Below are 22,298 nucleotides of genomic sequence, written 5' to 3'. Positions count from 1 at the left end.
AAAACGTTGACGAATAACGCCACAAAGGCACCATCTGCTGATAGTCGATACTGTTCTAGTTTAGACAGGTTTCAGTATTTTCAATTAATAACAAAATAGGTTATTCTATTTCATTCAATAGCCTTAAGAAATTTTGAAATCCATTGAATATCAATAGTCTTAGCGAACAATATCAATGCGTGCGTCCTTAACGGTAAGGGCAGCAGCATCCGCTCAGTGTGTCCCTAACATTCATTAAATTCTCTAGAAGGCCTTCACATGTTGGCTTGGCATAGCACAAGCATTTCAAATAATCCTGGTTCCGTATAATTTACATTCAAACAATGTATCAAGTGAGAAAAAAAATCTAATATTATAAACATTGGCCATCTGTGCCTATAAAAATAATATTAGGTCTCGAAATAAAACACATTTAGATGTTTGTTTGTAAGAGGAGTCTTTTGTAAAACCTCAGTTCTGCAATTTAGTTAAATTACATCTAGTAGCTGGAGTAATTTTGAAGAGCTGTACTTGCTTTACTACTTGGGTCAAGATAATGCGTAATTTTACATAATCAGTACTTTTTGTATAATGGGTCAAACACATTTTAGAAAAACTTTTGTGGACAATACAATAAAACTTAACGACCCTATAATATATACCATATTAGTAGATTGTGACACAAAGGAGCAAAATGACATTACGGACATTGAATCCTGAACGAAGTGAGGGATTCAAGTGTTTACGCCCAAGGTGGAAATAATTTTGCTACCATGTGACACATACTGCTACTTTTCACATCACCTCTGAGGGAATTATTATGCTCCAATTTCAGCCTTCTCGCGCTAATGCTATTATTTAATAAGAATCGCGCACTGTCTGGCACCGGTGCACGTTGTATATAGGCAATTCATGTTATATTAGGAGATTTAGGAGTCGGTGGCAGAAGCTAGTATCTGCCACCGACTCCGTCTGCGTGTGGAAGATGATCATGGTGATTGATAAAAATAAAAAACTATCCTATGTTCATCTTCGGGCCTCAACCTATCTCCATACCAAGTTTGAACTACTTAGATTTAGCGGTTTAAGCGTGAAGAGCTGGTAACAAACAGACAGACAGAGTGACTCGCATTTATAATATTAAGTAGGGGTTTATTAATTGGTAGTTATACGTATAAATGTGTGTAACGCTTAGCTTTAGGTACACTTGGAGCGGCATTCGGATTTTTTAAAAGTTTTGCACGTTTGATATCGGTATTATTCTTCGCCCGTAGATAAGTGAAATATAATATAAAGAGAATAGTGCAATAGTGAGTAATATCATAATAATAATTATGACATTAAAGCTCTCCAAAGGGACTCTACGTGTTGGATCTATATCCCAACGGCCCACGCAAGCCTATCAAAAGATATCAGATGATTGGTAATTTCGGATAACGTCATGGGTATTTTTAGATGACAGGGTATTCTACCTTGCAAAAGATACGCTCACTATTAACCATCTATAAATCATGTCTGCGTCAGTATTGAAGTTCGCAACCTGAATGGATCCTGACCCTTTTCTTGTCAATTAGAAGCTTTCCGTTCCGAAGTTTGCAAAGTCATTCATTAACAATGTATTACGAGAAAATCCTACAGTGACAATAGACAAGAAATGTATTGAAATCGCCATTGAACGTAGTAGGCAGTTAACGCTTAGCTCATTCTGCCGTAGGGTGCGTTGGGGGTCAGATTGAAGGGTTTTTACGGTTCCGTACCCAAAGGGTAAAAACGGGACCCTATTACTAAGACTCCGCTGTCCGTCTGTCCGTCCGTGTCTGTCTGTTACCAGGCTGTATCTCATGAACTGTGATAGACAGTTGAAATTTTCACAGATGATTATTTATTTATTTATTTTAATACAATTATGGTTTAACGGCATTACAGCAAACACCAATGCGCCGAGAAACTTAACCTAACAGAATATTTCATTTCAAGAAAAATATAATACAAAAGTAGGTACAAGATACAAAATACACAGGAAGAAACAGAAATAACACATCACATACACCGACTGTGGAAGGCCTATCATCGATCGTCTCACAATACTTCAGACACTCACGGTACACAGTCGTCCATCTCCATGCAAAATGATGTATTTCTGTTGCCGCTATAACAACAAATACTAAAAACAGAATAATATAAATATTTAAATGGGGCTCCCATACAACAAACGTGATTTTTTTGCTGTTTTTTTTCGTAATGGTACGGAACCCTTCGTGCGCGAGTCCGACTCGCACTTGGCCGGTTTTTTATGAGCGGTAAGACAAAAAAAATCCGTATGCCAACGCATTACGGACGACTTTTCAACTTACCCCTCATAAAAAACCCTTCAATCTTACCCCAACGCACCCCATTTAGTCCGACAAGAAATTGTAGATTATTATTGAGGGCGCCACTTCCTACGTAACTGTCACATTTTTGACGTAAAATGTTAACTGTTTAGGTTACAGATGATGTATTTCTGTTGCCGCTATAACAACAACAAACGTATTTAACCCTTCGTGCGCGAGTCCGACTCGCACTTAGCCGGTTGTTATATGGAGCAGCTGTTAAGTAAAATGTTTGTAGATATTTTTTGAAGTCTCACCGTATTATTTTCTTTTGAAACATTTAAATTAAAGTAATAAAAATACGATAAAAACATATTTATTCAATTATTTTTTAAACTACACCCAACCGAAAGAGACTTAAAGGAACTGTCATAACATCTTAAGGCCCAGCTATACAAATGAAAAATCCAAAATTTGCCACTGAAATTTTGAACCTATAATATAGGTAGTGTAGAAAATAGAGCTAATTTTGCATTATTGGAAAAATAAACGAAACGAATCAAAAGTGACTGTTCCAATTGAATGGGATTTAGATTTCATTGAACTGAAGAGGGATAATCCTTGGGCCTTAGGGGGATAGGGACGGTATACGATACTTTTTCTTAGACCTAACTTTTTAGAGACGTAAATTCCATTGTTTTATGTTAATCGATTGTATCTTAGACAACCAGAATTTTTTTATTACGAAATGTGTAGAAACACATAAATTTTGTGACGTTATCTGTTTAGGTTATAGTAACACTAAAATTGTATCTAGGAATCACCAAATAATAACTTAACGGAAAGTGAAATTTGATCATTTCTATTTGATTTTATCCTTTCTTGTTTCAGAAAGCGAAAGAGTTTTCAAACCGGAGGTGATAAGACACGAAAAATATCTCACGCCAGACATGAATAGACGGAGACTCATCGACCGAGCCAAGATGAAATCTTTGCGGATGTCCGTCGTTATCGTGGCAGCGTTTATTATATGGTGGACGCCGTATTACGTCATGATGATCATATTCACATTTCTAGATCCTGACAAGAATGTAAGTGCTAAATTCTTTTCATTTGGCTTAGCACGAGTGGCGCCGCTGCGGCGCTACGTGGCTACTACAGTAGTAGTATGTCGCTATTCATAAACGCGTTCGCGATACTGGCCTGAATTAGCCATGAATCGTTTTGTCTTTATCTGTCATTTTGACTTATGTATTTTTAAGAAAGGGATAAAACATAATTTAACTAAATCAGGCCTGTAAAGTTTTATGAATAAAGGGGGTAGTCTGCAGTAGCCTACAGGGTGACGATTCTAACTATGAATTTCCACTTGATTTGTTATTTTTATGATACGATTTTGACGCAACTTGCAGTACATCTTGTGCGAAATAGGTGCAATCTATCTGTGTGCAAGTGTGCCTTATAATTTTTGATCCCAGAAGAGCAAGAAATTGAATTTAATAAAATTTATTTCGCTCAGTGTTAGGTTAAGTGAATAATTTTCGCTCAAATTACTCAGAATGACTAAGCATTTCTACTAGTAAATGTACTCCAGTAGTTGAGAAAGAGAACCCTCTCTTTATATAGTGCAGTGCAGTGCAGTGGGTGAAGCGATTGACACAAATTAAAAAAGAATAAAAGGGAATTTACAAAAATAAATCATAGCCTTTGAACCTTAATTACTTAGGGCCACTTGCACCATTCACTAACCTGGGGTTAACCGGTTAAACCTGGAGTTACCATGGTTACCAGTACAATTTCACACTGGTTAACCCAGGGTTAGTGGAATGGTGCTTGTACCATCCCACTGCTCCCATCCACCCCACGCTTAGTAAACTGATTTACCAACACCACACTCGTTTACATGATCAAATTGATGAATACTTTTTTCCTTTTAAATATTTTATTCTTAATAATTATCGTGGCTCCGGTAATGATCGATTGTTTTAACGAATTGTTTTTTATTAAATTTTTGTCATCCTTAAGTATTTATCGTGAATAAATCAATCATGCTTTATACTCCGGTAATGATTATTCAAAGCAATTAAAACGTATTACGCGTTCTCGGGAATACGATTTATTCAATTTTAAAGTTGGTATAAGACGACGATTTAGAGAGTTTTGTTCGAAAGTAATTAATGAAGTAGGTACAGTTCCAGGGCTTTCAGAGTTCCTTATTTGATCTTGTTAAGTGACTAAACTAGTTAACACGAGGCTGATGGGTCGAGTGGAATGGACAGTGTTACGGTATTGTATGAGGAAATTAAAAGACTGGCACAAGAAATAAATGATTGGCGATTACTCCACCGACAAGAGCAAAGCTCTTCAGTTGTGATGATGATGAAGTAACGTACTCAAGGTCATGTGGGGCAAGATAAACAGTATGAGGAATGCCCACAAGTGTGGAATGGACAGTGTTACGTACTGTATGAGGAAATTAAAATACTTGCACAAGAAATAAATGATTGGCGATTACTCCACCGACAAGAGCAATGCTCTTCAGTTATGATGATGATGAAGTAACGTACTCAAGGTCATGTGGGGCAAGATAAACAGTATGAGGAATGCCTACAAGTGTGGAATGGACAGTGTTACGTATTGTATGAGAAAATTAAAAGAATGGCACAAGAAATAAATAATTGGCGATTATTCCACCGACAAGAGCAATGCTCTTCAGTTATGATAATGATGATGAAGTAACGTACTCAAGGTCATGTGGGGCAAGATAAACAGTATGAGGAATGCCCACAAGTGTGGAATGGACAGTGTTACGTACTGTATGAGGAAATTAAAAGACTTGCACAAGAAATAAATGATTGGCGATTACTCCACCGACAAGAGCAATGCTCTTCAGTTATGATGATGATGAAGTAACGTACTCAAGGTCATGTGGGGCAAGATAAACAGTATGAGGAATGCCCACAAGTGTGGAATGGACAGTGTTACGTACTGTATGAGGAAATTAAAAGAATGGCACAATAAATAAATAATTGGCGATTATTCCACCGACAAGAGCAAAGCTCTTCAGTTATGATGATGATGATGAAGTAACATACTCAAGGTCATGTGGGGCAAGATAAACAGTATGAGGAATGCCCACAAGTGTGGAATGGACAGTGTTACGTATTATATGAGGTAATTAAAAGACTGGCACAAAAAAGAAGTGATTGGCGAATACTCCACCGACAAGAGCAAAACTCTTAAGTTATGATGATGATGAAGTAACGTACTCAAGGTCATGTGGGACAAGATAAACAGTATGAGGAATGCCCACAAGTGTTTCGCTTGCCCCATCTTACCTTATATTACAATTTATCACTAAAATAAGGACGATTATTGGCGCGACGCATAATTATTTCATTTCATTCATTTTGAGCATATACACACCAACCAATAATCAAAGAGTAGTCAACAACTTGTAGCAATATTTAGGATCGAGTTGACAAATAGAGATTATTTCCCTTTAAAAGAAAGCTATATATCAGGTAGGTATATTTATTATAATATTTCATCGTAAATAAGGAGCTATGGCTTCATGTATTCCTATCAATAGGTTCAAAAATACATTTATTAGCATGTACCTAAATTTGATTTAATATCTTTGTTGAAGTCGTCTGATTTACAAAAAGATAAGATAAACCGTCTTCTAATTTCCAGGAAAAATCTTTTAGAATATTCGTAAAATGAAATGAGCATAATTTATCGAGGGTTTTGTTGTGGCTTCCTTAATAAGCATCTTAAATTAACAGAATATTTCTCTAATCAGAATCTAAGTCAGAATAATTAATTTTCTAAATGCGATACGGGATAAAATGTGATGTTATTTAAAAGAAGGACTTTATTGACTGTGTCGCTTACGCTATTATTAACGATACTTACTTACTCCGTTGGCTTAGCGACCCCAAATGAGACTTGGCCTCTGACACAAGACAGCGCCACTTTTCTCGGTCCTGTGCGACCTCTCGCCAATTGGTGACTCGAAGTTCGCGCAGATCCGCCTCCGCGATACCTGGGGCGTCCGATAGGACGTCTTCCTGCTGGGCGGCCCAGGTATGCTCTTTTCACGTTCCGATCTTCATCCATTCTCTCAAGATGGCCCAACCAACGGAGTCTGTGAGCTTTAGTCTCTCCCATGATGTTAGGTTCAGTCACTAGTTCTTCAATCTCACGGTTCTTAAGGACTGTCCAGCTTCCATCCGGTCTTTTTGGGGCCCAGTATCTTACGGAGGATCTTCCTAATTATTAACCATACACCAATAGAAATGCTACGCCGCGTGACTTAACCGCCATAAACAAAAAGGTCTTTCTTCATAGATAACGTCACAGATGTTCAGAGTATCATTTTGATCTCTCTCCAATCGCTATCGTACAGCTGTTGTAAGGTGGCTATGATGGGTTTTAGATTTTCGTTACTTCGGAAGTTAGTTTGCCGGTACACTGGCTGCTAAAGGCCATGCGTATAAACGCAAAAATAATTTAGTATAGTTTGCGTAGAGCCCAGCGAGATTGTTATCGGATAAATAAATTGAGAAAATGTTAAATCTTTAGAGTCTATAGCAGCATTCATATGGTGTTTTAGATGTATTACTGGTGGTGTAGTATATATCAGTAATTCAATCAATTAAATATTTATTTTTTGTTACAGCTTAGTGACGATCTCCTGAGTGGAATTTTCTTCTTCGGGATGTCGAACAGCCTGGTGAATCCTGTTATATACGGCGCCTTTCACCTGTGGCCCCGGAAGAAACCCTCACACAGACATAGTGACAGGTACTTCAATTATGAAGATCCTTATAATTGACAACCCTGTTTAGCTTATACATCTCGTGTCAAATGTTGTTCCATATATAAATATAAATAAATAAATAAATAAATATTAGGGGACATCTTACACAGATCAACCTAGCCCCAAACTAAGCAAAGTTTGTACTATGGGTGCTAGGCGACGATATACATAGTACTTATATAGATAAATACATACTTAAATACATAGAAAACACCCATGACTCAGAACCAAATATTTGTGCAATGAGGGGGTAAGTGGAATATTGGAAACGAGGGTGTTAATTCGCGACAGCCGCAAACTGGAGTGAATTAAAGACTCGAGTTTGCAATATTCTGACCGAAACACACAAATGTTTTCCATCACATTTGCGACGAAAAAACTAAATTTTAAACGAAATTATTCTTAAATACGGTGACATGTCAAACATTCGTCTGTCATGTTTTGACAGTTTTGGGCATCGAAGGCACATACCTATCCGGCATTCAGCCACAATAGAAAATTGTTTAAAAAGTTTTAAACGCCTATTAAATTAATCAAATTAAATATTCTTAATGAAATGAAAATAGTAAATAACAAATGTTAGTATTTTAAATGTGAAACTCATTTATACCTAGTTAATCGTATGAATTAGTATATCATAATAAAAAAGGCCTCCCTAGTGAGTTCAAGCTTTTTTTTTCACAATCCAGAACTCCCGCAGGAACAATATAGGCCTTTGTCCTTCAGTACAACTGCATGACATAAGATCTTTTTCGAGCAAGTGTGATGAAAACAAAATAATGTAATGTAACTTCGCTCATGTCATGTAAGAAATACTTTGTAACGCCTTTCTGTTAACGCATGGAGACTGTATAAAGGAGCCAAATCTCTATGTATGAAAAGTGTCCATCAAAAAACAGTAATTAGGCGGCGCCACCATACACCGAAATACTACCAAAAACAACCTACGTAATTTGGTCGGGTTATTTGTTGCCTTATATGGTTCATGTTATACTCATGTCCCAGAGCCTAACTAGCGCCACCGGAGAGATTAGGAACTATTATTTAAAGCTGAACGCGGTCACTTTTACAACAATTCTGCCATAAGAGATTGCGATCCTTTCTATACCATCCATATGTTAACGTAATAATTATTCGAAAGCCACGAAAAGAAACTCCAATTTATTTTTTGTTGTTGTTTTTTCCCTCTGAATTCCTTTTATAAATTACCTATATCGCAATTTCATCGGGAAGACAATTTGTATATATATTTCTCGTAAGAGCGACAAAGATGATTTCGTTTTTTCTTTCCTTATATGTAAACAATCCTATTTCCTGCAATTACCCGCGGAAGTGTCAGTGTCAGTTCGTTTTGTAATAAACAGTTAGACCAATCGACAAGAGAGTCGATGTCGAGATGATGTCAATAGGCATGTTATGTTATAATTATACTGAACTTATTTTCCGACGGCTTAATTTTTCTTCTTGGAACTCCAAAGTTCATTGGGCACGTAAGTATTTATAAATCCGCAAATGTTAATGAAATTCATTTTTACTTTTCTCCTTGCACCATTTTTACGTGTCTCTGTTTGGCCCGATGGTTGACTGGTAGAGAATGCCATTAGGCATTTAGTCCGCCATTTGTACATTATTTTTGTGTTTTGTGCTGTGATGGGGTCACGTTCGCCGGGGCGGGCGCGGCCTCATACACCTCCCTTGTTCCAGACGGGAGCAAGGGTTTCCTAGTTAGCTCAGAGGAGAGAGAGGGTGCAGAGTGAGATAAGGAAACACAGGTTTAATGCTGTAATACAAATCGGCGGGCTTTTATGCCGGTTTATTATAAATTAAGATTCCTTAGGTCTAGGTATCCTAAACTAGGTACGACGCGGGGTGGCTTCTAATTATCGCAACGGTACGGCGCGGACCCTAAGCTACTCGCGGATTCGGGAACGGTATCCCCTAAGAGTGAAGGGGATGGCGAGACGGGAAGGATATGCGAATCGGGGGGGAGCGCCTAGGGTGCCTACGCGTCTAAAACACGCCGGCTCTGACCAGGGCGATAGGGAGTATCAAGGGTGCCTACGCGTCTAAAACACGCCGGCTCTGACCAAGATACAGGGTAGGACAGGTTACGTAATCCAGGTGCCTACGCGTCTGAAAACACGCCGGCTCTGACTGGGCTACGGGAATCAGGAAGGGTCGGAGGGGAACCGGGTGCCTACGCGTCTGAAAACACGCCGGCTCGACCGGGAGATCAGCTGTCCTCACTGCGGAAGGCGGTGAGCCCAACTGACGCTGTTGTATGGGCGCGCGCCGCTTTTATACTCTCGGCACGGCGCGCGGCGGGTGGGGCGAGTGGGCTGGCACTCGATCGGTGGCCGCGGCTCGATAGGTAGCTTCGCTGTCCGTCACGTGGCCGCGGCGTGGTGTTGTGATGCGCGGCTGTGCGCGCCATTACAGTCCCGTCGCCCGTCTGGAGATTTTTACCTATGGGGAAAAATCACCGTTAGAAGATGCTGGCTGAAGGATTTTTTTTTTTTTTTTTTTTTTTTATTTTTTTTTATATTGTTTTTTTTTATTTACTGGATGCTATTGTGTTTATTTATCATTTTTCTATTTATTTTCCCTGTTTGTTCTCTTGTTTTGTAATATGTTGATTTAAGTTGAGCCTATGATCCTTGTTTGACCCGCGTCGTAAAGTTATTTGTTTTTAAATTATTTATTGTAAGTATGTTGCTATCCTATTATACCACACCGTATTGTTGTTCACTTGTCTTAATGTTATCGGTTCACTTCAGTGTCATGTACCCACTTGGTCTGTAACCTATTCTTTCTATGTGCTTGTATTATTCTATTCTATTTATTCACCATGTCGCGGGTTTATTTATGTTTATATTAAGTATCTATTGCGGTTTACTGGTCACACTTGATTGCATGTTAATTATTCTTCATTTTATTACTTTACTTTATTTAAACAATAGGTTTTTTTTTATACACATTTTTTTAATACTTCTACGGTACTTAAATCTGTTGACGGTTTTTTTTTACTACACTTTATTACGGTTTTTTTTTACTACACTATTTGTTTTTCTTATTACGGTACTTTAATATAATCACTGTTATATTTTTATATTATTTCACTTCACAATTTTTTTTTATTTAGTCTTCTTTTCCCCCCTTTTTTCTTTTGCTGTGACGTTCGTAGGGCGGGTGCGCCTGCCGCGTTCGCGGCCTTCTGGTATGGCCGTGTTGTTGGCCGCCGTTCCTCTTTCTGCCCGCCCTGCGCGTCCTTTTCTTGTTTCCGCCCTCCGTGTCTGGTCTCGAGGACGGTGCCGGTGCCAGGGGGCTGGCGATCTGTAACTTACTTTTTGTTATCCCTCCGATATCTATTTTTCTTTTATTAAATTTACGTTTATGTTCCATTTCTGAAGTCGGTTCGTGTCCGCGCTGCGTGGTTTGTGTTTTTTCGAATTTTCATCTTCCGGTTGTATTTTATCGCTGGACTCTGTGTGTGTTGTGTAAGGTTCGCTTTTGCTCGGCGGTGCGGGACTCGGTTTGTTGTGTATTTACCTTTTTCGGATATCTGGTCAATGTTCCTGGTATGTGGTAAATCTACCTGTGGTAGCGGGTACGCATCCTTTTCGGATATCTGGTTATTCTCACGGTAATCTACACGGAATCGGTACTGACCTGACGATTTTTCCACTGTTACGACGGGGAAACTATGTGGGCTGTGTGACCTCTCGATCACGCCCTGTTGAAGCATGTCACTCACGTGTTTGTCGGTTATTTCTTGCTGTTTCGGATTTCGCGGATTGTATCTCGGTTTTACGGGTCCTGTGTGCTTTAGTTCTATTCTGTGATGTACCTTTGTGAACGGTGTGGTTGGCTGCTGTTGACTGGATTCGGCGGTTGTGCTATTCTGGTTTTCTTCTGGAGTGTCTACTTTTTCATCGGGGTCTTCTTCGTCTTGGCTCTCTCCTGGCCATTTTATTGACATTCCAAGTCGTTTCAGGATGTCCATTCCTATAATAATGTCCGTGGCTGACGGCAGCACCCTCAGCCAGTGTCTGATTGTTACCTCCTTGATTACTATGTCGACCAACAGGTTATTGTGGGTTTGTGTCCTGGTTCCATTCGCTAGAATTACTTCTCTTGTTTTTACCTTATTCTGGTAAGCGCTGCTCTTACATTCATTATATACTTGCTGGTTGATGTACGAGTTGGTGGATCCTGTGTCTATTACGCCTCGGTATCTTCTTCCCATTATGTGCAAATCGGTGTATATGCGGTTGTCGCTCGCCTGTGGGCTATCGGCTGCTCCTAGCTTTTCCTGCCCTATCCAGGTTGGTTTCTTGCAGCATGTCCTGCTTAGCACTCCCAGTCTTCCACACTGGCTGCAAAACATTTGGCGTCTGCCCCTGCAGGTGTCTGCGTTATGTCCCGGTTTCCCACAGGACCAGCAGCTGGTCTTGGGGTCGTACTTCGGATGCACTGTGTGGCTCGTACTCTCTCTCGGTTCGGGTTTCGGTTTCTGGTTGTTATGGCGTCGGTCGTCCCTACCTTGGGTCGTTTGTTCGCTGCTTGCTTGTTCGTCCTCCCTCCATTTGTTGTTGTCGCTGGCGTCTCGCCATGCTCCTGACGACGTCGTTGCACCGTACGTGGGTGTCCTTATATTTTCATACTCGGTTCCTAATTTCAATAGTTCTGGTAAGGTCTTATAGTCTTGCCTTTTGATGTATAGCTTGTAGCTATGTAACATATTCTCGTGGATGCGGTGTAACTTCGCTGCTTCATCGAGACTTCCGTACCTGCGCATCAGCGTCAGAATGTCTGTGACGTAGTCGGTAAACTTCTCTTGGGCTCCTTGCTTTCTAGTGACAATTTTGGTTATGAGATCCTCTTCATAATTGGCCGGGAAGTAGTACAGCTTAAATGTTTGCAGGAATTGATTCCAATCGGTCCATGAGTCCACGTAATTTCTGTACCAGAGCAGTGCTCTACCTTTTAAGATGCGTGGTAATGCGGGCAGTATGTCCTCCTTCTTAATCTTGCTCGCCTTGATGAGTTCCTCCATCCTTTCTATGAACTCGACGGCGTCGTCTGTGGTCTCAAATGACAGGTTCCACTCTTTTATTAGCTTTGTTATTACCTTTGCATTGTTCTCTGCCATCTTTTCGGCTTCTTCCTCCTTCAGGATCTCCACCAAGCCCTTACGTATCTCCTCTATGGTTAAGCCTTCGGTCGGTACGCCACGTGCCGTGGCTTCTTGTAATAATTCGGGTTTTTTCAGTCGGTATATCCAACTTGTAGGCATTTCTAATACCTACCGGTAAGCAGCGGTTGTACGGTGCACGGTTGTCCGTGCGGTTTTTTTTTTTTTTACTTTATTACTTGGATGGAGCGTCGGGGCTCCTGTTGTACCTTCGTGGGAGCTAGATATGGTCTACGGGTGGGCGGGATGCGACAGTCCCAGTTGTCTCGGTGCGGTGATGCTACGTGTAGCGGCTGTACGGAATATATAAGTACACGGTGCGGTATATGTTAAATATTTATTTATTTATTTACTCTCTCTTTATTCATTTATTCTGCCCTCTCTCGAGCAATGGTTCCTTCCAGGATACCGTATAGACTCCTACGTGAGTTTTTTTGTTGGGCGCCAGATGTGATGGGGTCACGTTCGCCGGGGCGGGCGCGGCCTCATACACCTCCCTTGTTCCAGACGGGAGCAAGGGTTTCCTAGTTAGCTCAGAGGAGAGAGAGGGTGCAGAGTGAGATAAGGAAACACAGGTTTAATGCTGTAATACAAATCGGCGGGCTTTTATGCCGGTTTATTATAAATTAAGATTCCTTAGGTCTAGGTATCCTAAACTAGGTACGACGCGGGGTGGCTTCTAATTATCGCAACGGTACGGCGCGGACCCTAAGCTACTCGCGGATTCGGGAACGGTATCCCCTAAGAGTGAAGGGGATGGCGAGACGGGAAGGATATGCGAATCGGGGGGGAGCGCCTAGGGTGCCTACGCGTCTAAAACACGCCGGCTCTGACCAGGGCGATAGGGAGTATCAAGGGTGCCTACGCGTCTAAAACACGCCGGCTCTGACCAAGATACAGGGTAGGACAGGTTACGTAATCCAGGTGCCTACGCGTCTGAAAACACGCCGGCTCTGACTGGGCTACGGGAATCAGGAAGGGTCGGAGGGGAACCGGGTGCCTACGCGTCTGAAAACACGCCGGCTCGACCGGGAGATCAGCTGTCCTCACTGCGGAAGGCGGTGAGCCCAACTGACGCTGTTGTATGGGCGCGCGCCGCTTTTATACTCTCGGCACGGCGCGCGGCGGGTGGGGCGAGTGGGCTGGCACTCGATCGGTGGCCGCGGCTCGATAGGTAGCTTCGCTGTCCGTCACGTGGCCGCGGCGTGGTGTTGTGATGCGCGGCTGTGCGCGCCATTACAGTGCAATACAGTTTAAATAGATGAATAATAAAATTAATCAAACCTAAAAAACCTAAGAGACCTAAGGACCTAAAGACCTAAGGACCTAAAAGAGATAGGAAAAGACAACACCGTAGTCCAAAACCGGGAACAGTGGAAAAGGCAGACAAGGAGAGCCGACCCCAGATAATGGGATAAGGCTTAGGACAAGAAATGAAGAAGAATAAAATTAATTAAACATTTTGAAATAGTTTCGTCTGTTCTTTTCGCGTTGCTTTACGTAAACACACAGACAGGTAGACATACATTAAAAGAACATAGTGAAATTAAAGTGTCACGAAATGGCCCCATCTCAGCATGCTGCTGGCGACTTCCAGCGCTGATCTTCCGATGAGATATTTATTTATTTATTTTAAACTTTATTGCACAAGAACAAGTACAAAAGGCGGACTTAATGCCTTGAGGCATTCTCTTATGAATAATATCTGTGTGAATGGAAAAACAGCAAATAAGTTTTTTAACGTAATTTCAGCGTAAAAAGTAATAAACTGGATTGTTTATTAGGTACGTTAGAAACATTGAGACCATATACGCGCGTGTTTCTCTTATATCAAAAACGATGGTCAAAATCAGAATATATAATAAAAAATAGTCCTTGTTGGTTAAGGTAAGAGCAAAATACAATTTCCTGTCTGTGATACTCCGATTTGCTTTTACGCTACAGTCCTTCAAACGTTACGAATTATTATGTCAATCAGTCCTTTTCAAGTAGCTAAAAAACTCCACAATTTTGCAATAACAAGTCTTACAGAAAGTAGTTTCTCGCTTCTCGTTTTCGCAAAGTTCGTCATTAATAAATAAATGCAGGTTGCAGAAAATAGACACGGTAAACTATCCCGTGGTCGGCTTTCTCTCACTACCAGGACATAGGTTTTTGAATAGAGGCTGGGTTTGGAATATGTATAAGTATATTAATCGAGATTACGGTATCTTTGCTATAACGCGTACAGTCACAAAGCTGTCGAGCAGGAGTCACACTAATTCAGTGCGGAACTTTACTGTAGTGTTAGTTTAAACAAATACATACTTGTACCTACTCTAAATTGACTCTAAACTATTCGAAATGAAGACCTATGGAGTATATGCCGGCAAACACCCATTGGCGAAGAAATCGCGATACGGAAATGGAGATGGATAGGACATACTATTCGAAGAGGGGAAACGAATAACGCAACCGTCGCTTTCGATTGGAAACCGCCGGCCGGAAGCCGTGGCTCCGGGCGCCCTGTACACTCTTGGCAGCGGTTCGTCATGAGTGAGCTACGAGCGGTCGGGTTGAGCTGGAGCGAGGCCAGAAGGGTCGCTGAAGATAGGAAGGCGTGGCGCGAGCTCGTGAAGGCCCTTTGCACCTCTGGGGTGCCATAGGACAACAACAACAACAACTCTAAATTGAAGCAAAAAGCAGAGTACAAAACTAAAACATAAATATCCATTATGCGTGATATCCTAAATTTACACCTCCGGCAGGAATCGAACCTGAGACCATTGGAGCCAACTGAGCCACGGAGGCCTACCAGAATTTTTTCCATTATGCCTTTTATTAAAAAAATGTAGTATCGCTCACAGACGTTTCTGCTTGATAATTTTTTTTTTAGTATGGGTTAGCACATTGTTACTAAAGAATTATCAATGTAATTTGAGGCTCCGGTGCCTGTTAAGACCGAATTTCACAGGTAGAAGCCGCTTTTGCCATCCTAAGGCATTTAGCATTAAGGGAAGGAATGGAAAGATTCGCACCGCACATCCCTACATCCTATAAATTTATAATAAGTATTTTTTGTTTCAGAGATTCTGGTGGACAACATGCATCTCTCCTCAGACGTGGGGACAACACATCATCCGTGAGATTGACTACGATCAGGTCTATAAGATCCTCAGGCAAATACACCAACGGAAACAATGTCAGCTTATTGTAACTACGTAGAGGCAGTAATTTATACCCAATTGTAAAGAGAACTTCGACTTAGCTTTAATGTTCAGTATATTAGATCTAATTAGATATATAATTAGATCTAATTCTATATTTATGTGTTATGTTATCTTCCGTTAGGCGTAAAATTTACTTCTTAGGTCTGTGTTAAATTCTGAATTATTAAGTTTCAATTTTCATTGTATGCCATTGAATTTTAATTAAAGTAGGTAATCATCTTCTAAAATATAGCCTCGCTCAAGATTTTATTATAATAACGAAAGCATTGCTGTGCTTTTATGCATATAATAAAAAAATAAAGAAAATATCGAATTTAATAATAATGTACGAATAAAATGTATTTTTTTTACATCATGGGAGTCAGAAGCCATGATGTTGCAATTAAAATGTAAATTTAAGTTGCTCAACTGACTGATAAACATGTCAACGGCTGGCCGCGGAACAGTAATTATACCCTAGTGAATCCCTGGTTTAATTTTATTACTTACCAAAAATCATGTGCTACTAAATATGTTTATTCAAATAAAATTGTCTATTGTAGCACGCCATGTATACATCTTATCTTATCTTATCTTATAGTTTCGGGGGCCCTTTCGGATACACTTCGACCCATAGGGATCTTTTGTGCAGTTACCCCCTAGAAAAGATCCGTCCGCTACTCAAGAGCCTTCCCCACCATCTCCATATGCCGGATGATGGACCTTATGGGTAGCTTTTTGAATTCCTTTGGTACCAGGTAGCCTGTTCCAAAGTCCTTCATTCTTTGTCTGGCGAGGGCGTGACATTCACACATAAGGTGTTCTATTGTCTCTTCCTCTTCGCCACACATACGACAATCGGTGTTGTCAGCGTGCCCCATCTTGGCCAGGATTCCCTTGACCCCGTAATGGCCAGTAAACACCCCCGTTATTATTTGGAGTTGCCGTTTGCTAAGTTTCCAAAGCTTTTTGCTCCAACCAGAGTCTACCCCTTGTATAAAGAGCTTTGAGTGCTTTAGACCCGTCAGACTGCATGTATACATAAACATAAACATATTTACAACTGCTTATGCCAGAGACTTGAATTCGTTTAAAACTAAGAAATGCATTACTTACTGAACTTTACTTTTTGAACTGAGCTCAGAAAATAACAGACGAGAAGACTTTTAATACTCCTCCAGTTGTTTGCTAGACAGTTTCTCAAGAATTACTTGAAAAGTTTCCCTGCCCTTGATTTATATTACGAATTTATTACTTGTAAAATATATTGCATTGTATTTTAATCATAAAGTTATTATTATATTATTATAGGTTTACTTTACCTAAGCAATGATAGTACTGTTTCAATCTTTTTTAAATTTGTAATGTAAACATAGGAGTAATGTAACTTAAAAGTAAACAAAATAAACAAAATGCGGCAATAGTTTGTAAACAAATATGATTACTATCACGACTTTGTGAATTATAGTCTGATTTATTTCCCTTATGATAGGACATCGATCACTGTACTGGGTGTATTTTGTCAGTGTTAAAAGCAACGTTTTTGTTTAAAGCAATGTCACTTTCGACACTGATAAATTATATCCATAGCAAATAATGAATAGAATCAACCGTTACTTTGCGGAAATCCATATCTATAAATACCAAAATATTACTTTGCTTATCCACGAAAAGCAAATCTTTTTGAGGATTAGCAAAGTAATATTTTGGTATTAATCCATAGCAAAACCAGATCAAATCCATAACCTGTTATTAAAATCAGAATACGTTTCTGGATTACTGGTAAATATGTATGAAAATGCTCCCTGTATACATCGCCTACCTATTTTTTTTTATAATTAGTAAATAATAAAAGTAATGTATTTTATAATGCATTTAGCTTTGAAATAAACTGTTAGACCTAAGGTAATTTAACTCAAAGAAATTAAAAGTAGAAATTTAATAAAATGCTCTGTTAAGTTATTAATTAAGAAAATAATTGATTTAGTGTAAATACTACTTATAAAAACTAAGTGTAAAGTAGATTTAAGAGTAAGTAGCATAAAAATAAATGTTTTAAGTAGAAACTACATGGCATCAAGATGTGTATAATGTAACATAATTTCACAATTGAAAAATGTTGTAATCAATAGGGATGTTGACAATTTTTTTGAACTGTTTTCATTATATAGATAGACACATAATTATTAAAAAAAAGTTTTTAAAATTTTTATTCTTAAATTTTGAATAAAAAATTGACTAATTTTATTAGTTTAGTATTTAAATTTCGCGTAAAAACGCTCCCAGCTGTCACGTGACCTTGATGACGTAACTATGTGATAAACAAACAACTGCTGTCAGTGCCACCTCTGTCACTGACCTGGTGGTCCTCACCATCAGGTTTGACAACTTGTGATGTCTGTGCGTGTTTCTCACAACGTGACGTCACGCGCTCCGATTTGCGTTTGCAGTCACGTGATGCTGGGCATTATTTTAAATACTTTTAAATTATTTTTAATTAATTTATTTCGCATATGTACACTTACAAAATATGATTTTCAGCATTTTAATTGCTATGGTAAAAACAACATTTTATATATTCGCGATTCATGTCAATATCCCTATTACCTTGTTGTTGTTGTTGTTGTGATGGACTGCGTAGATACAGTCTGCATCAAATACATTGTAACACACGTTTGTTAACATAGAAATAAGGACGTTTTCCACTTTACATTCTTTATTTGATATTTGTATTAATTAAAAACCGGCCAAGTGCGAGTCGGACTCGCGTTCACAGGTTCGGTACATTACAGAATTATTAACAATGTAATGTATTTTTTATGCGAAACGTTGAGTGAAATGTATTTTAAAAATCCGTAGGGGTCGGATCAAAAACTAAGTAATTAAGTCCGATTCACGCTTGACTGCACATTTCTAATAGGTTTTCCTGTGATCTAATAAAGAACCAATTTTGAACTTAATTGATCCAGTATACTGTAGTAAACTATAGTTTCGGAGAAAATAGGCTGTGACAGACAGACAGACAGACGCACGAGTGATCCTATAAGGGTTCCTTTTGAGGTACGGAACCCTAAAGAGGAAATACAAATGTTCTATCAGTTTCTACACATTTTGTAATGCCTAATTTAAGTCTGCCATATGTATACGTTAATAAGCTGTGCCCACAATCCACCCCGTAGGATTTCATGACATGTGTAATTTTCTCTCCTTAAGGGTGGCATTCTAAAACTAAAATTGGCTGGGTATGCTCAATTGTTAATTCCTAGGGCAAACAGCTTTCTACATACCAAATAACATCAACATCGGTACAGAAGTCTAGTCGTGTAAATTAATATAGGTACACACGTTGATAAAAAAGATAGTTACGGAGATGCTTAGGTAAACAGTATTTGTAGTGTCTTATTATGTGACATTTTGATTGCAACTGCAGTTCTATTACTGCGACATTACTCCTGCAACGTTGATACCGCTGTATCTGTCAATTTACTGGATAAAATGAGCGACGTCATATCGCGGCAGTAATGCGGCGGCAAATGTGTCTTGAACGTGGTAAACGCGTGGAATTTGTCTTTATTACTGCCGCAATTAGAACGATCAATCCGTCACTAATTTTATCAAGGAAATTGACAATAAATTGACGTTACTATTGGAACAGTAAAGCAGCTGCAGCTGCTGAATTTGCAGTATTGACCCCTCACGCACATGTAATTACTTATTAAATTTAAACGTGTGTAAAAACAATAAATCGAATTATGTATTTCTACGAAATCTATTTGTCTATTGTGACGTAAAAAAGTTTTAAGACCAATAAAGATTTAAAATCATATTGTATTTTTAATTGATACCTAGTAATTATGTAAGTAAAAAAACATTTAAGTACAAATCGGTAAGTGCGAGTCTACTTCACGCACCGAGGGTTTAGATGACGTCAGTCACAATATTTTGCGTCAAAAGTTGGAAACGTAAGAGCAAGTATAAAATAGCGTAGACTTACCTATTAGCTTTAATAATGGTACCAAATCCGAAAAAGATGGTCTTATGGCACTTTCAACAGGAGTAGCAGAGAAAACGCTATTATCATTATATCCTTATCGTAGTCTCACATTTTGTCTAAAAAGTCTTAAGTGCCAAAAGACGTAATTTAAATTTTGTCACTTTTGCCTTATTTGGCCGATTAGTTTTTTTTTATACCACGTCGGTGGTACCAATCAAGCATACGGCCCGCCTGATGGTAAGCAGTTACCGTAGCCTATGGACGCCTGCAACACCGGAAACATCTGTTTTAGTAAGTGCAAACGGCGATTTACCGGGTGTTTCCTGTAACAGGAGCAATAAGAGGTTTTCCCGAGGGGCTACAGTATGGGGTTCTTCAAAAAAGGAGTATACAGGTTTTTAAAGGGTCGGCAACGCGCGTGTAATATCTCCGGTATTGCAGGCGTCCATAGGGTACGGTAACTGCTTACCATCAGGCGGGCCGTATGCTTGATTTCCACCGACGTAGTATAAAAAAAAAATGAACTGGAGGCTATACGCCTCAAACTGACCAACATTTGTTCAGCAACTTTTTAAAATTATGACATTTTTAGATTATACCTTTTACTATTTTGCTGTTGTTTTTTTTTTGTTAGATTGCGATAAATTTGGACGATAGATGGAGTTTCCTGTTTTGTACATAGTACGTGCAGTTTCACCATATTTCCTAAAAATCTTCCACTGAGTTAGGTCAAAATTTTATTATTTTCGTTGTCTTGTTTCTGATCACTCTGTCACTGTCACGCTTCTATTTTTGTCTTTTATCAAATAAATAAATAATAGTTCAGTGCTATTGCATGTCTTTCTGGCTGTAGATTATAATACCTTAAGGAAAATTAAAACCTAAATTTCACGCCTTACAAAGAGCTCCACTCCGTCACATTTTTTGGGGACAAAAAACAAGACAACGAAAATTAAAATTATTTTCGTTGTCTTGTTACGAAACCCGGTTACGAAAATGTATGGTATTTTCGTAACAACGGAAAATTACCTAGGCAAACAAAAAAAAAAAAAATTTTTTTTTTTTGGTCCCAAAATGAGATTCCGTATTTCATCATCATCATCATCATGTCAGCCGATAGACGTCCACTGCTGGACATAGGCCTCCCCCAAGGCTCGCCACTCCGACCGATCCTGTGCCGCTCGCATCCACCGAATTCCCGCGACCTTCACCAGGTCGTCGCTCCACCTCGTTGGAGGCCTACCGGCAGTTCGTCTTCCGGTACGCGGACGCCACTCCAGAACCTTCCGGCCCCACCGGCCATCAGTTCTGCGAGCAATGTGCCCCGCCCACTGCCACTTAAGGTTTGCAATTCTGCGAGATATGTCGGTGACTCTAGTTCTGCTGCTGCTATTCCGTATTTATTACACCATAATCTAATTTAGAAATATATCGACGACAAAAAAAGGCCCTATTATCGTAGCTATACATCGTACTTATATTTGGTACACCATTAATTGGCCTCACTGAAAACTGATGAGGTAATCCATCAAGTCGACAATCAATAATATTCAGTATTCAAAAAACGTTTGCAAAAGGATATTGAAAATTCTTCTTCAGTAATAATATGACCAGTTTTAGATTTAGTACATCTATCTACTTTGTAAAATAAGAAATGAACCTACTTTTAGTTGTGAGAGATAGGCACCTTTTTTATAAAAATACGTTTCAAATTCAGCGAATCATGTGAACACGTATTGGTCAGTGAATTAATCATAGAACCGTTTGAAAGATGCAGGCATACCTATTAATTGCCTGCCACTTGTCTGAGGGGGTTGGTAAAGAAGTTGCGCAATTATTTATTACTAGAAAATAGCTTAGTTTTCAGTGTAAAACTAGTTTATACATTTTTACTTACTTAACATTTTTTATACAAATCAACTTTAACTTCTTCAATCGCGTCGGGTAAACAGTAGACTTATAAATAGATTTATTTGTGATTAGATTGCCACGTCGTATGAAATATTAAGACCCATTCCAGTTCCCGTTGCCGTTGATTACGTGTCGGACTTTTCATGCGTGTAATGTGCGTCACATTTGGCGACGCTCTTCATAGAGAAAGGATAACTCGTCGAATAATGTGCAGAACTATTTCCTTTATACGTTTTCTTATTTAATATGAGACTTTGTGATAGTGTATTTGTAGCCATATGAAGGCAACCGTCTTGACGGCTTTGAGAGAGCAAGTGTCGAGTAACAAAACTTCCATGGGACATAGACATAATTCAATATTTTAAGACGGATCACTCAAGTATTTAAGTCTAAAAACTGCTCGACATGTTTCTCCTGCTGCACACATACTTCTGTATAGGGTTTCAGATGTCCCTACAGCCTTATACAAAACGTTTATCTATATAAATATATATACCTACGGTTAGGAAAGTTGGATATTCCAGTAAAAGCTAAGTTAGCGACAGGTTCAAAAGTTAGCATGGAGTTTCCCAATACCGAAGGCGAATTACTGAGGATAAATACATTTGTACCCTATTAAAGAAGGTTACTTTGAGATGTTACACAACTTACTTACTTCTTACTTCCGTTGGCGCTACAACCCTTTGTGGGTCTTGGCCTCCTCCACAATCTTCCTCCAGTTGTCGCGGTGCCTGGCGACCTTCTTCCAGTTGGTAAACTTTCCCATCTTCCTTAGATCTTCCTCTACACAATCCATCCAACGCTTCTTAGGCCTGCCATGCGGTCTTTTTTGTTGCGGCGTCCACCTTGTCATTACTTTTGCTGCCCTCTTGTCCGGCATCCTTTCAAGGTGACC

The 22,298-nt window shown here is 39.3% G+C and overlaps 2 protein-coding genes across 2 annotated transcripts in view; both read left to right on the top strand.

Annotated features, from left to right (window-relative positions):
- The window catches only part of LOC134748817 (gonadotropin-releasing hormone receptor), a 73,079-nt gene extending 57,515 nt beyond the window's left edge, over window positions 1-15,564 (top strand). Inside the window, exons 4-6 of the mRNA XM_063683623.1 lie at window positions 3,183-3,382; window positions 6,976-7,100; window positions 15,377-15,564. Of these exons, the coding sequence (XP_063539693.1) occupies window positions 3,183-3,382; window positions 6,976-7,100; window positions 15,377-15,506 (455 nt within the window). The 3' untranslated portion in view covers window positions 15,507-15,564. The remainder of the gene's footprint in view (window positions 1-3,182; window positions 3,383-6,975; window positions 7,101-15,376) is intronic.
- The window catches only part of LOC134749076 (uncharacterized), a 180,694-nt gene that overhangs the window by 94,015 nt on the left and 64,381 nt on the right, over window positions 1-22,298 (top strand). The window lies entirely within an intron of this gene.

This window comes from Cydia strobilella, chromosome 17 (assembly GCF_947568885.1).
Source record: "Cydia strobilella chromosome 17, ilCydStro3.1, whole genome shotgun sequence".
Lineage (NCBI taxonomy): Eukaryota > Metazoa > Arthropoda > Insecta > Lepidoptera > Tortricidae > Cydia > Cydia strobilella.
This window is presented reverse-complemented; position numbering and strand designations above follow the sequence as displayed.